Below are 12915 nucleotides of genomic sequence, written 5' to 3' on the forward strand. Positions count from 1 at the left end.
GCAATAGTCTAATCTGGAGGTGATGAAAGCATGTATGACTTTTTCCAGATCTACTGCAGTTAAAAATGATTTTAATTTAGCTATTGTTTTAAGCTGAAAGAAGCTGCCCTTTACAACGGCATTGATCTGTTTGTCAAACTTTAGATCAGTATCAAAGATCACTCCAAGATTTCTGACCTGTGGCTTCAAAGATGGGGTAAGAGGGCCCAGGGTTCCTCTCAGGCCTTCTGTTTGTTTGGCAGGACCAAACAGAATAACCTCAGTCTTGTTGGCATTTAATTGCAGGAAACTGTGAGCCATCCAAGTTTTTATATCCCTGATACAGTCGCTAAGCTTATCAATAGCACCCTGGTTTCCAGTGGACAGAGGTAAATATAGTTGCAGATCATCCGCATAGCAGTGAAAAGAGACATTATGTTTGCGAATGATTTGACCTAGTGGAAGCATGTATAGAGAGAAGAGAAGAGGGCCCAAAATAGAGCCCTGCGGGACCCCAGAGGTCATAGCGGCGGGTGCAGAGGAGCATGAACCAATGTTGACTGTGTAAGTTCTGTGCTTTATGTATGAAATAAACCAATGAAGAGCCAATCCCCTGATTCCAACACAGTGCTCCAGACGCTCAATGAGTATAGCATGGTCCACAGTATCAAAAGCCGCACTTAAGTCTAGCAAAACCAAAACAGAACAGTTTCCAGAGTCAGCATTCAACAACAGGTCATTGGTCACTTTTAGTAGAGCAGACTCAGTACTGTGAAATGCCCTGAAACCTGATTGAAAAGTCTCATAGATACTGTTCTCATTTAGAAAAGCTGATAGTTGTGAAGACACAACTTTTTCTAATACTTTGCTCAAGAAAGGCAGTTTTGATATTGGTCGGTAGATTAAAACACTAACTTCTAGGTTGTGTTTCTTTAAAAGAGGTTGAACTATGGCCTGTTTAAAACACTGAGGAACTATGCCATTTGCAAGGCTGGAGTTTATTATAGCCAGAGCATCGTAGCCAATGACATCCCCAGATCTCCTTAAAAAAACATGAGGGAATAGCATCATTTGCAGATGTAGAGTTTTTCATGTGTGAGACAATATCAGAGAGATCAGCAAATGATATCAGTGCAAAAAAAGGCCACAGTGGCTGACACATATATGCAGGGTCTAGGTCCAGAGATGGAGATGTTGGACCTGATATTCTCAACCTTGCTAGTGAAGAACTTTAAAAAGTCTTCACAGTTCTTATATGATGCCTCAGGGCCAGTGCAAGGAATAGGATTTAGAACTGTATTTATGGTCTTGAAAAGAAAAGCAGGTTTGTGCTGGTTAATTGCTATTAGCCCAGAGAAATATTTTGCTTTAGCAACTGTAGCCAGTGCTTGGAATTTAAGTAGGCATGACTTATAAATATCAAATGACACCTGAAGCCTGTCATTTTTCCATTTACGTTCTGCCCCTTCTACACTCCTGTCTTACAGTTCTAGCATCATCATCTAGCCAAGGTTGAGACTTAAGTCTGGGGCTTCTTAACCTCAGAGGGGCAGCTACATCTAAGGCAGAAACACAGTTTGTTTTAAAAACAGCCAAAAGTTCATCAATGCTCAGATGAGAAACACAGGGAGAGGATAGATGTGAGTAGACCTGAGTGAAAAGAGAAGCTGTAGAGGGGGAGAACCTCCTTGAGTGGTACTGTGCCTTTTTATTAACTATGTGCTGCATGGGAAGTAATGTCTTAAACAGTTCTGATTTGTGATCAGAGAACGTACACTGTAAAAAAAGAAAAGTTAGTTGAACTTGAAATTTAAAAGTCAACCGATTTCACTGACTTCTTCCAGTTATTTCAACTGCAGTGTGCAGAACTTCATATTTCAATTTGCAGGACTTAATAAAGTAAGTACACAGTTAAACTAGTAGAACATGAAATGTTAAGTTAATGGGACTTAAGTTGGTAGAGCTAGGAAAAACTCAATAATTCAAGTAAGAGGGGCTTACGTTGGTACAAGTAGCTAGAACTCAATATTTCAAGTTAAGAGGAACTTAAGTTTAGAAGTAGCAATAACTCAATATTTGAAGTAAGAGGAGCTTAAGTTAGTACAACTAATAAAATCAGGTCGAACACCGTATCAGTCACAACAGATGTTTTATTTAGTGATATAACGCTGTGAGCACAAGTATTGGAATCACAAACAGCAAAAAATGGAGCCACCTCCAAAAACATGAGCTGTCAGGAAAAGCTACAAGCTAGAACAAAATCAGCCTGCACTTCAGCCCAAATGTGTCCATACCTGAGAGCAGTTCTCAAATAAAAATACATAAAATAATCTATGTGTGTTTAAGTGCTGTCAGTGTCTTGGGATTCACAATGTAGCCATGACATACACACACACAAACACACACAATATACAGAACTATCAAACACAGCTAGCCTCCAATAGCTGCATTTTCTAGATCTGTAAATTGTGCGTGTGTGTGTGTACGTGCATGGTTGCATTTTGTAAATGTATGGTGTGCGTGTGTGTATGTGTTTGCCTGTGTGTCAGTCTGCATTATGTCTTTCTCCCTATGAAGCGCCTGTATTGTGTATAGTGCGTGCGTGTGTGTGTGTAGCCATTATGGAGAAAGACATAATACAGAGAGACATACTGGCAAATAACTAAAGCGCTTCACTCAAAACCACATAGATTGTCTCAGAGTCTTGGGGTCACAATCAGGAAAACAAAATGGAGCCACCTCCAACAAAGAACAAAATCAGCCTGCACTTGAGCCCAAATGTGTCCATACCTGAGAGCAGTTCTCAAATAAAAATACATAAAATAATCTATGTGTGTTTAAGTGCTGTCAGTGTCTTGGGATTCACAATGTAGCCATGACATACACACATACACACACACAATATACAGAACTATCAAACACAGCTAGCCTCCAATAGCTGCATTTTCTAGATCTGTAAATTGTGCGTGTGTGTGTGTACGTGCATGGTTGCATTTTGTAAATGTATGGTGTGCGTGTGTGTATGTGTTTGCCTGTGTGTCAGTCTGCATTATGTCTTTCTCCCTATGAAGCGCCTGTATTGTGTATAGTGCGTGTGTGTGTGTGTGTGTGTGTGTCAGTGTGTAGCCATTATGGAGAAAGACATAATACAGAGAGACATACTGGCAAATAACTAAAGCGCTTCACTCAAAACCACATAGATTGTCTCAGAGTCTTGGGGTCACAATCAGGAAAACAAAATGGAGCCACCTCCGAAAACATGGTACTTACAGAGAAAGGTAGGAGCTAAAACAATGTCTTCACCCAGAGAACAGTTAAATGGCCTGCACTTATAGTTTGAGCCCAAACTTTTAACATTTCAGCAGAGCAGTTATCAAATAACAAACATAGAAAAACAGATGAAAGAGTATTTGTGTTTAAGTGCTTTCAGTGTCTTGGGATTCACTATGTAACCATGGCATACATAAAATATACAGATCTAAAAAACGCTGCCAGCCTCCAATGGCTGCATTTTCCAGATCAGTATATCATGTGTAAGTGCGCGTGTGTGCATGTGTTCCCCTATCAGCCATTATGGTGAAGGACAGAGACATACTGGCAAATAACTGTAAACTTTGCTTCACTCAAAACCACATAGATTGTGACCCCAAGACTCTGAGACTATCACTATCAGTAAAACAAAATGGAGCCAACTCGCTAAAACAATTCAACAGCCTGCACTTGAGCCCAAATGTGTCAATATCTGAGTGCAGTTATCAAATATCAAACAAAAATACATAAAATAATCTATGTGTGTTTAAGTGCTGTCAGTGTCTTGGGATTCACAATGTAGCCATGACATACACACATACACACACACAATATACAGAACTATCAAACACAGCTAGCCTCCAATAGCTGCATTTTCTAGATCTGTAAATTGTGCCTGTGTGTGTGTACGTGCATGGTTGCATTTTGTAAATGTATGGTGTGCGTGTGTGTATGTGTTTGCCTGTGTGTGTGTGTGTGTGTGTGTGTGTCAGTGTGTAGCCATTATGGAGAAAGACATAATACAGAGAGACATACTGGCAAATAACTAAAGCGCTTCACTCAAAACCACATAGATTGTCTCAGAGTCTTGGGGTCACAATCAGGAAAACAAAATGGAGCCACCTCCAAAAACATGGTACTTTCAGAGAAAAGTAGGAGGTAGGCTAAAACAATGTCTTCACCAGAACAGTTCAACGGCCTGCACTTAGTTTGAGCCCAAACTTTTTATATTCATATTTCAGCAGAGCAGTTATCAAATAACAAACATAGAAAAACAAATAAAATAATATTTGTGTGTTTAAGTGATTTCAGTGTCTTGGGATTCACAAGGTTTCACATTCTCTGAAGGTCCGTCCGTCCACACACACACACACGCCTATCTTAACAGTTCGTACAACTTACGCCGAAGAGAAAGCGTTCTGGATGAGCAGGTCTGGGCATCAAGTTCCAGAAATACCCTCTGGATCACCTCGAACGTGTAGCAAAGGTCCTTTGGGTATTCCATATTTGTGGCGTACATGAGCCCAAACAGGTACGCAACGGCGGATGGCAAGTCTTGAATGTCCTCTAGGACCACAGTCTCTTCCAGAACGATTGCAATGTTTATTACCGTAGGAAGCGACTTCTTGGCAGCAACATCATCCTCCAGCACTGTGAGGATGCCAATCTTCACATCTCGTGTGTAGATGTCGTCTTCTGCATCAGTATCCTGAGAATCCAAGCAGAAAGAAAGAAGAAAAATCTAGGGTCAGTCAAGCACTATCCATGATGCATTGAAACATACCCTGCCCTCCTCGATGGCATGGACACAGCCACTGACAAGTGTGCAATTGACCCTTCCAGAAGTCCTCTGTAGTTAATGTTGATAGGACTCTCACCCTGCACGTCTATTACATAGGAGGAGAACCGGGACTTTTGAATGAAATGTCATTTACAAAAACATCATAATACACTGAAAGCTAATATTTTGTCACTAGCAACCTACTGAAAGCTAATATTTTGTCACTAGCAACCTACATCTGTTCTCTGTCAAACACAGTTGCTTTTTCAGCTCTGAACAAAACCGTTCATGAGTTATTTAAGCAGAAGTCGAACATGCGTGTTGTTTCGTTCGTCCCTCCTGGCCAGTACAAATGAAACAGGTGTTATTTTAGACATCTTGTTGAATATCTATTAACAACTTTTTGCTGTCACCGTGAAGTTTATCTTGTGGTTATGGAAATATCACGCAATATGCCATTTTTTACAGTTAGAACAATACGTGCTCCAAATGATAACATGTTTATACAGTGCACTGTGTTTTTACGTGGTTAGGGCGCCACATATCCAAAAAAGTGCCCTTAATGGCTCACAGGCCGTGTAGTCTCTGAGTGGTTTTACAGACGTGGCTCTGGAAGGGTCAATTTACCCAGGTGCTTTTCACAAAACAAACCATGACTAGTTCATCTATCAGGCAGACAAATTATGCACTACTATTTTACTACTATTGCTGTTTTTTGAACCTCACAATGGCAGCCTGGACTTTTTAACCTTTTGTGCCGCATGAGGGTTTTGTAGAGGAGGATAGAAGGGAAGCCTGGGAGGAAAACAGAGAAAGAACAATAGCACTTACCAAACATTTCCGAAAAAGGCATCCAGACTCCTCTTTTAGGACGAGAGGTAGTCCTTCCAAGGCAACTCTTTTCCGAAGGTCCACAATGTCTGACACCTGAGTATTGTGATAAAAAACAAAATGTAATGGCATTCTTTCAAAAGCGCATTTGTGAGGTCACACACTGATGTTGGACAAGGAGACTGGCTCTCAGTCTCCGCTCTAATTCATCCCAAAGGTGTTCTATTGGGTTGAGGTCAGGAGGACTCTGTGCCGGCCAGTCAAGTTCTTCCACACCAAACTGTCATCCATGTCTTTATGGATCTTGCTTTGTGCACTGGTGCACAGTCATGTTGGAACAGGAAGGGGCCATCCCTGAACTGGGCGTGCCCCTTAGTTCCAGTGAATGGAACTCTGAATTCTTCAGCATTTACCAAGAGATTTTGGACAATTCCATGCTCTGAACTTTGGAAACATGCAAGGTCCATAAAGACATGGATTACAGAGTTTGGTGTGGATGAACTTGACTGGCCTGCACGGAGTCCTGACCTCAACCCAATAGAACACCTGATGAATTAGAGCGGTGACTGAGAGCCAGTCTCGTCGTCCAACATCAGTGTGTCAACAATAATCTGCTGGAAAAATGGTCAAAAAATCCCATAAACACACTCCTAAACCTTGTGGAAAGCCTTCCCAGAAGAGTTGAAGCTGTTATAGCTGCAAAGGGAGGACCAACACCATATTAAACCTTATGGATTAAGAATGGAATGTTACTTAAATTCATATGTGAGTCAAGTGACACAATACTTTTGGCAATATAGTGTATTTTTCCCCTGGATGTCAATTGTAAAATAGATTTACACAATCAACAAAAACTGAATAGCTGCGGAATAATCCTGGTGCAGTCATATGAATCCATGCCCTGAAATGCTCTAGTCTAGTGGATGTCTGTGTTGACTCTAGACTTGAGAAGACAGGCCAAGATTTCTGTATTTTAAAAAATCTATTGCGGTCATGTAGAGCAGGGCTATTCAACTTCAGTACCAAGAGGGCCGAATGGAAAAATCACTGGGTTTTCAGGGGCCACATAAAAGAAGACGCCGCAAAATAATTGTATCCAACAATATTTGATAAAATCAGAGTAAAATTCAGTTCAATTCAATTGAATTTTATACACTGGCATAGAAACTAAGAACAGAGCCTATTATCCATATCCATAAAAAAAATCTTCTCAGACAGGTGATAGGCTGCCACACAAACTATACAAGTATTTGAAAACACCCAGGCTAACCATAGTATTTCATACCTGATGTCTGATAGCTGCCATATCATGCATCAGTGGGAAAAATTGCAGTGTTGATTTAACTAGCCTACTTCAAGATAATTAGGCTCATAAGTGTTTCAAACACACACAGTAGCCTACAGCGCCAATCTCTCAAATATACTTAGCATTGAATTTAAAGAAAAAGTAATGCCAGCTCTGCCTCTGTTTATCTATTTCACGATTTCTTACCGCCAAAGATTCTAAACTTCGAGCCTGCGCAAATCACAAACAATAACATTCCCACGAGTGGAGTGAAGATGGCTCTGTCTAAAGAAACGTCTAATTGACAACGAGAATCGTTCATTTTACCCTCTGCAACAAGTACGAGACTTTCATGTTTATTGTGCAACGAATGCATCGCTGTAAAGAAGGAATATAAAGTCAAGAGGCAATTCTCTACAAACCACAGCTCCTTCACTAACTTTCCCGAGGGCTCGGAGGAACGGAGACCGGGTATGATTGTAACATTTTTGATTTGTGCACTTTCGAGGTTTAGAATCTTTGGCGGTAAGAAATCGTAATTTAATCAACATTTAATGATAACATTTAAAACTAGTTACACATTTGGAAATATCAGTTTGTGTAGTGATGTGCTGTGTTCTCTGAGTGAAGATAACTGGAAGAATTAGTCTGGCCAATAGGGGCGGGCCGACAGTGCGCTACTCGCCAATCATATGAAGATCTATGTACACCCGTCAAAGCGAGTTAATTCTCATGACGAGACATGCGGGCCACAGGAAATTTGAAGCGGGCCACATCTGGCCCGCGGGCCGCTAGTTGAATAGGCCTGATGTAGAGTAATACTATTTAAAAAAAACGGATGCAGTGTATGTACACAAATTACCTGGTCGTCTAGAGGAGCAAGCAGTGCAGTCAGCTCCTTCTTCTTCCGGTAATACTTCAGTAGTGCTGGAGTAAATTTTTCAAGTGATGACTGGAATGTTACCATGAGGTCTATGTTGGTAATCCGGTAGAATTCCCGGCAAATCTGTTAAAACAATGGGACAGAATGTTTAAGTTAATAGACAAAAGTTTCAAAGACAGATTAACAGTTGAAGTTAAACAACCAAATAGATGGAAAGACATAGTAAATAGATTCTGACCTCATCTTTGAAGAACAGAGCAGGCCATCTGTCTCTCAATACGGTAACCAGAGGCTGGATGTCAACCACCTCTTGACGTCGGAGGGAAAAGGTTAGAGCCATTGTTTCTTTAACAAAGGTGCTATCAAACTTCTTCTTTTCGGTTTCTTTAATTATTTGCAGTCTTAAGTCCTCAAGGGTCTCATCAGATTGGCCTTCGGGATGGGGTGGTAAAAAGTTTGTCTCTGCTCTTCTTGCTTTCTTGAGGCGAAACCCTTCTTCTTGTTGTCTTTTGTTCACGCTCACTTCTGCATGTCCTGCTTTACGCAACTTACTCCGATAGTTCCCAACTTTAAACCAAAGGCTTACAAGCCATCCATCATACCCGCTCCCAGGACCATCTTCTGTGAGACATGGGTGCTTTTCTACTAGTGCTGCAGCATAAAACTTCATATCTTGCTTTTCTGGGTAGCAACCAGATTCAAATATTGATTCAACTAACGCAGTACAAATGGCAGATTTCATTTCTCTTGGGGGGACAATGGGAGTTTTGGTCTGCCTGTATATCTCGTTGCCTTTTTTGAGACGAAGTTCAACATCAAGGGGGAATTTGGGAATTTCAATTGATCCTGGTAATGGCAAGTCTTTGGCTGTTTTGTAGCCTGGCACGCCCTCCCAGTGACGCAACGCCTTCAGGCTTTTGCTGCTGGTCTGGTCAACTGCTCATTGAGAAGGATTTCGGAGTTCCCGAAATCTGCGGAACTGCCCCCTTTGTTCGAGAACCAATCAACTTTGAGCAGCTCCAACGGCTCTGGGTAGAGGCGTGTTCAAGGCAGAGGAAAGAGTGTTGTTATTGGTTTAAACTCGGCAAACCGCTTTCTGACATCTACCAGTAGCAAATCGAGGCACTGAAAGGAGGCGGGTCAACCAGCGCTTGCAAGAAACCGTTTTAGCACAGGCTGTTGGTCAGACTAAAGTCTCGCAGAGCCTTTGAAAGTCGATGGTAATCAGGCTAGCTGTTTTGAGTCTTTTGTAAAAGTTTGGAGAACTTAAATTCTCATGACTAGATGTGCTTGCTGTGTCAAGTGATGACACCGAATTTGTATCGGACAGATCTGATGCAGGTGTCTGAGTATCATCAGAGGCTGTGTTGTCCCACACAACTTTTAGGATTGCTTTGTCTGCAGGCAACTCATCTATGCTGTGTAAATTACAAAGAGCATTGCCAAACTCTGGATCTTCAAATTGCAAAGAAAATTGTTCTGTCAGTCCAAGCATCTCTCTGAGAATATCCTTCAGTTGATCCACAGATTCTGGCAGACAAGGAAGGTTGACCCGCCGAATGTTGTCTGAGGATATGCACACCCGCAACAGCATTCTGAGGAGATAAAATGCACAACAATTTAAGGATTAGTTACAGTATGTCACATAAGTGGGCACACATTTCTGCTCTAATTCATCCCAAAGGTGTTCTATTGGGTTGCGATCAGGACTCTGTGCAGGCCAGTCAATTTCATCCACACCAAACTCTAATCTATGTCTTCATGGACCTTGCTTTGTGCAGTCATGTTGGAATAGGGAGGGGGCATCTCCAAACTGTTGCCACAAAGTTGGGAGCATGGAATTTGGGGATGGCTCCTTCCTGTTCCAACATGAATGTGCACCAGTGCACAAAGTAAGGTCCATAAAGACATGGATGACAGAGTTTGGTGTGGATGAACTTGACTGGCCTGCACAGAGTCCTGATCGCAACCCAATAGAACACCTTTGGGATAAATTAGAATGGAGCCTGAGAGCCAGTACAAATGTGTTTCTGAAAGAATGGTGAAAAATTCCCATTAACACCCTCCTAAACCTTTTACTACTTTTGTCAATATAGCATACATATAATACAATATATGCAAAAAAGGGAAGAATGTACTGTGATATGTATGTAATCCCAAGTCTACCATATGTGCTATGGGTGGAGGCAAATCATGTACAGAATAAAAACTATTTAGAACACTTAAAACATACATTGCAATATTTTTCACTTACCATTAATGCAATAAAAAAGCCTTTGGAGTGACAACAACACAACCTCCAACTGTATATGCCACCAATGGATGGAAGTCATTCAGCATGTCAGGGTCAATGACACACATCTCCCCATATCGGCTTTCCTCAATAATGTAAGACCTCAAATGCTTGGTGTACCACGATGTGACTTTCTTACAAAGAAATGACACAGCTTTCTGAATCACAACACATTTCATAATCTTATCAAATTCAGGCAAGCCACTCAAATATCCCGCTGAAAGGATCAAACCTGACCTGTAACTGATCCCATCCACACACACATCACTAGAGACTGAGACAGAGTTTGTGTTTGGAAATTTGTTTTCAACGGCTGACCTAAGAGGTGCCTCCAAGTCACAGGTTGAAAAAGGTTCAGCCTTCTCTACGTAAATTGCCTGACTGAAAAGGTCACCACGATCTGAGTAGTATGCCAGCATTTCTTGGTGTTTCGTTCCAAGTGTCAGAAGGATATTTTTGAAGTTTCTAGTGTCATGCACAACTTTTTTGAAGTAGCTATGCTTTGCTTCAAAACGCATGGTCCACAATGACACCAGTGGGCCGAAACAACGAATCAAATGAGGATAATGATCCACAAAGTGATGCTTAGGGCGTAAGGACAAATCTGGAAAGGTTTCAATGACCAAATTGCGATGGTCATTTATCAAACTAGCCATGTAACCCAGTGTTTCCTCTGAAAATGATGTACAAACAGCCAACTCCGCAATGACCTTCAGATCCATTAGGATCTCCCAAGAAGGTTCATTTTCTGGAATGCGGTGACCAATTATGAGGGGAAGCAGACGAAGTAGAGTCCAATTTTCGTGTGCATTCCCTCCAACAGTACCCTTTCTGAAACACGACTTGGCAATTGTCTTTGGCTTATTGACTTTGTCAGGGTCTTGGTATGCGAAGGTCTTGATATACCTATTTAGGTCCTTGTGTGTGAAGAAACCTTTGGCTATCAAATCTTGCAAACACACTGCTAATTCCACTGGCACAATGCCCTCAAACAGGTCATGGAGCACATCAGGAGGAAACCCTGTAATGGGGTGAAAGTAGGACAAAGCCTTACTCAATGCACATTCCCTTTTCACCCCAAAGACATGTGCGCTGCCACTACTATGCAATGTCTCCACATGAGAGTCGTGTTCCTCAATGGTTCTCAATTTGAAATCCCTGACCTTTGTGTGCCTAATATCATTCTTGGCAGTTAAACAAAATCTGCAGTAGTTGGTGGCACTAAAACATTCCACAAATCCTGCCAAACTGTTTGCCCCAAGGTTGTCTGCACAGACACAAAAGACAGTTCCTTTCAAGTACCGATTAAGACCAGCGACAAACACCCCTGTTTGCTCCAAAAGTTGTATGTCTCGCGTTAAAGGGCTCAGAAATTTCTCATAACCAAAGGTCTGGACATCGTTACTGTTCCCAAGTGTAGCCAGCTGAATAGAAGTCAAATTAGAGCGGTACTTTGGAGGCAGATTGAGCAAAGACCAGTACACAGCCACAATTTTATGCTCCTTCTTAAGCCTACCTTACATTGCCAGACTTTGCAAAGATTTGGAAAAGATTTTTGAAAGACTACAGTCTCAGACCCTCTCACATCTAAAGACAATTCATTGAGCTTTTAGTCACAGGCCAGTCTCAGATTAGGATTTTGCAAAGACTGTAGGTCACTATTTACAAGACTGCTGCTAGATTCCTTAAAATTATTTCCATCGTGCACTAGGCTACACGTCATCATCAACAGGAACTCACGTGATAGCCTACTCATATCAAAGTCATTTTTTCGCGTTTCTGCAGCATTGTTTCATGTGTGACATCCCTAACAGATACAGAGCTGTTCTGTCACGTAGAATAATTAGACTAATAATTTACAATAAATGAAATAACAAAAAAATCATATAAGCTACAGCTGTTACCTATTTTGCCCCTTCCTGTTTCATGTTGGACCTAGGTCACGATTGGTCTTTAATGTTCACGTCACTATTTGCACGAGCCACGACTGAAAAGACTTCCGATAATATCAAACATGTTTGATATTGTCGTAACGGCAAAACTAGAAAAAGACTGCCTCCGACGGACTTAAAACCGCTAAGATTGGCACCTTACACTAAACGATTTAGATGACGGGAGCGCGCCGAGATTTTAGTACAACTCCCAAGATTTCCGCCCGATTTTGGAAATGTAGTCGCCGACTGTTAAAACAGACCAAAATCGTGCAATGTAAGCCAGCCTTAAGATGTACCGAGAGGATTGCACACCTCAAATTCATCAATATACAACCCCACAGAAATGTTAGGACCATCCTCACTCAAAAGTGCATTGGTTTTGTAATAATGGCCATCTTGGAAAGATTTCAACTGTCCATTAGCCGAGCTGTGATCAAAAACCATTTTGTCTAAAATGTCTGCATTAGACAACAGGCTGTTAAGGGTGTCATGAATAGATACATAAATGAAAGAGTTGTTACGAGTTCTCTCAAAAAGGTATTCAATTGGCTTCAAAATTGAGAAATGTTCTTTGAAATACAAGTCGCGCCTGTACTGAGTGGATAAACTACCCCGTTCTGAAGTGGTTTGAATGATAGGATTACATTCTAACAGGGCCCCAGTGACTTCCTGAAGGATTGCTGAATCTTTATCTATGCCATGCTTCCTGAAAACATCTGTTATTTTCTTAACAGCAAGTTCATTTGCCAGTTTCTCAACATCATTAAGCTCTTGGAACTACTTTTTGAGTGGCATTCTTTGTAACATGAAGAATGGTTTGCATGGACAAACACAAGGACGCCAGCTTGTGTTCCAGTGCATCAGTATCAAAACTTTCAATTAATGAGTCGTCTGCCTCTG

The 12915-nt window shown here is 41.3% G+C and overlaps 1 protein-coding gene across 1 annotated transcript; it reads right to left on the bottom strand.

Annotated features, from left to right (window-relative positions):
- Nucleotides 1-3373: 3373 nt before the first annotated feature.
- LOC134069732 (uncharacterized) lies at nt 3374-8614 on the bottom strand. Its single transcript, XM_062525761.1, has 4 exons — nt 8027-8614; nt 7768-7911; nt 5621-5716; nt 3374-4717 (listed from the first exon to the last, which is right to left on the bottom strand). The coding sequence occupies exons 1-4, from the start codon at nt 8528-8530 to the stop codon at nt 4385-4387; spliced, it is 1077 nt and encodes a 358-aa protein (XP_062381745.1). The 5' UTR covers nt 8531-8614; the 3' UTR covers nt 3374-4384.
- Between the last annotated feature and the right edge of the window lie 4301 nt (nt 8615-12915).

The sequence above is a fragment of the Sardina pilchardus genome, chromosome 22 (assembly GCF_963854185.1).
Source record: "Sardina pilchardus chromosome 22, fSarPil1.1, whole genome shotgun sequence".
Taxonomy (NCBI): domain Eukaryota; kingdom Metazoa; phylum Chordata; class Actinopteri; order Clupeiformes; family Clupeidae; genus Sardina; species Sardina pilchardus.

Excerpts from the sequence above, each read along its gene's own strand:
- LOC134069732 (XM_062525761.1), bottom strand. The coding sequence starts at position 8,530 with ATGAAATCTGCCATTTGTACTGCGTTAGTTGAATCAATATTTGAATCT. Across the intron at positions 5,717-7,767 it reads TTGCTCCTCTAGACGACCAG|GTGTCAGACATTGTGGACCT; the intron begins GTAATTTGTGTA and ends CACAATACTCAG. Across the intron at positions 4,718-5,620 it reads GCCTTTTTCGGAAATGTTTG|GATACTGATGCAGAAGACGA; the intron begins GTAAGTGCTATT and ends TTGGATTCTCAG.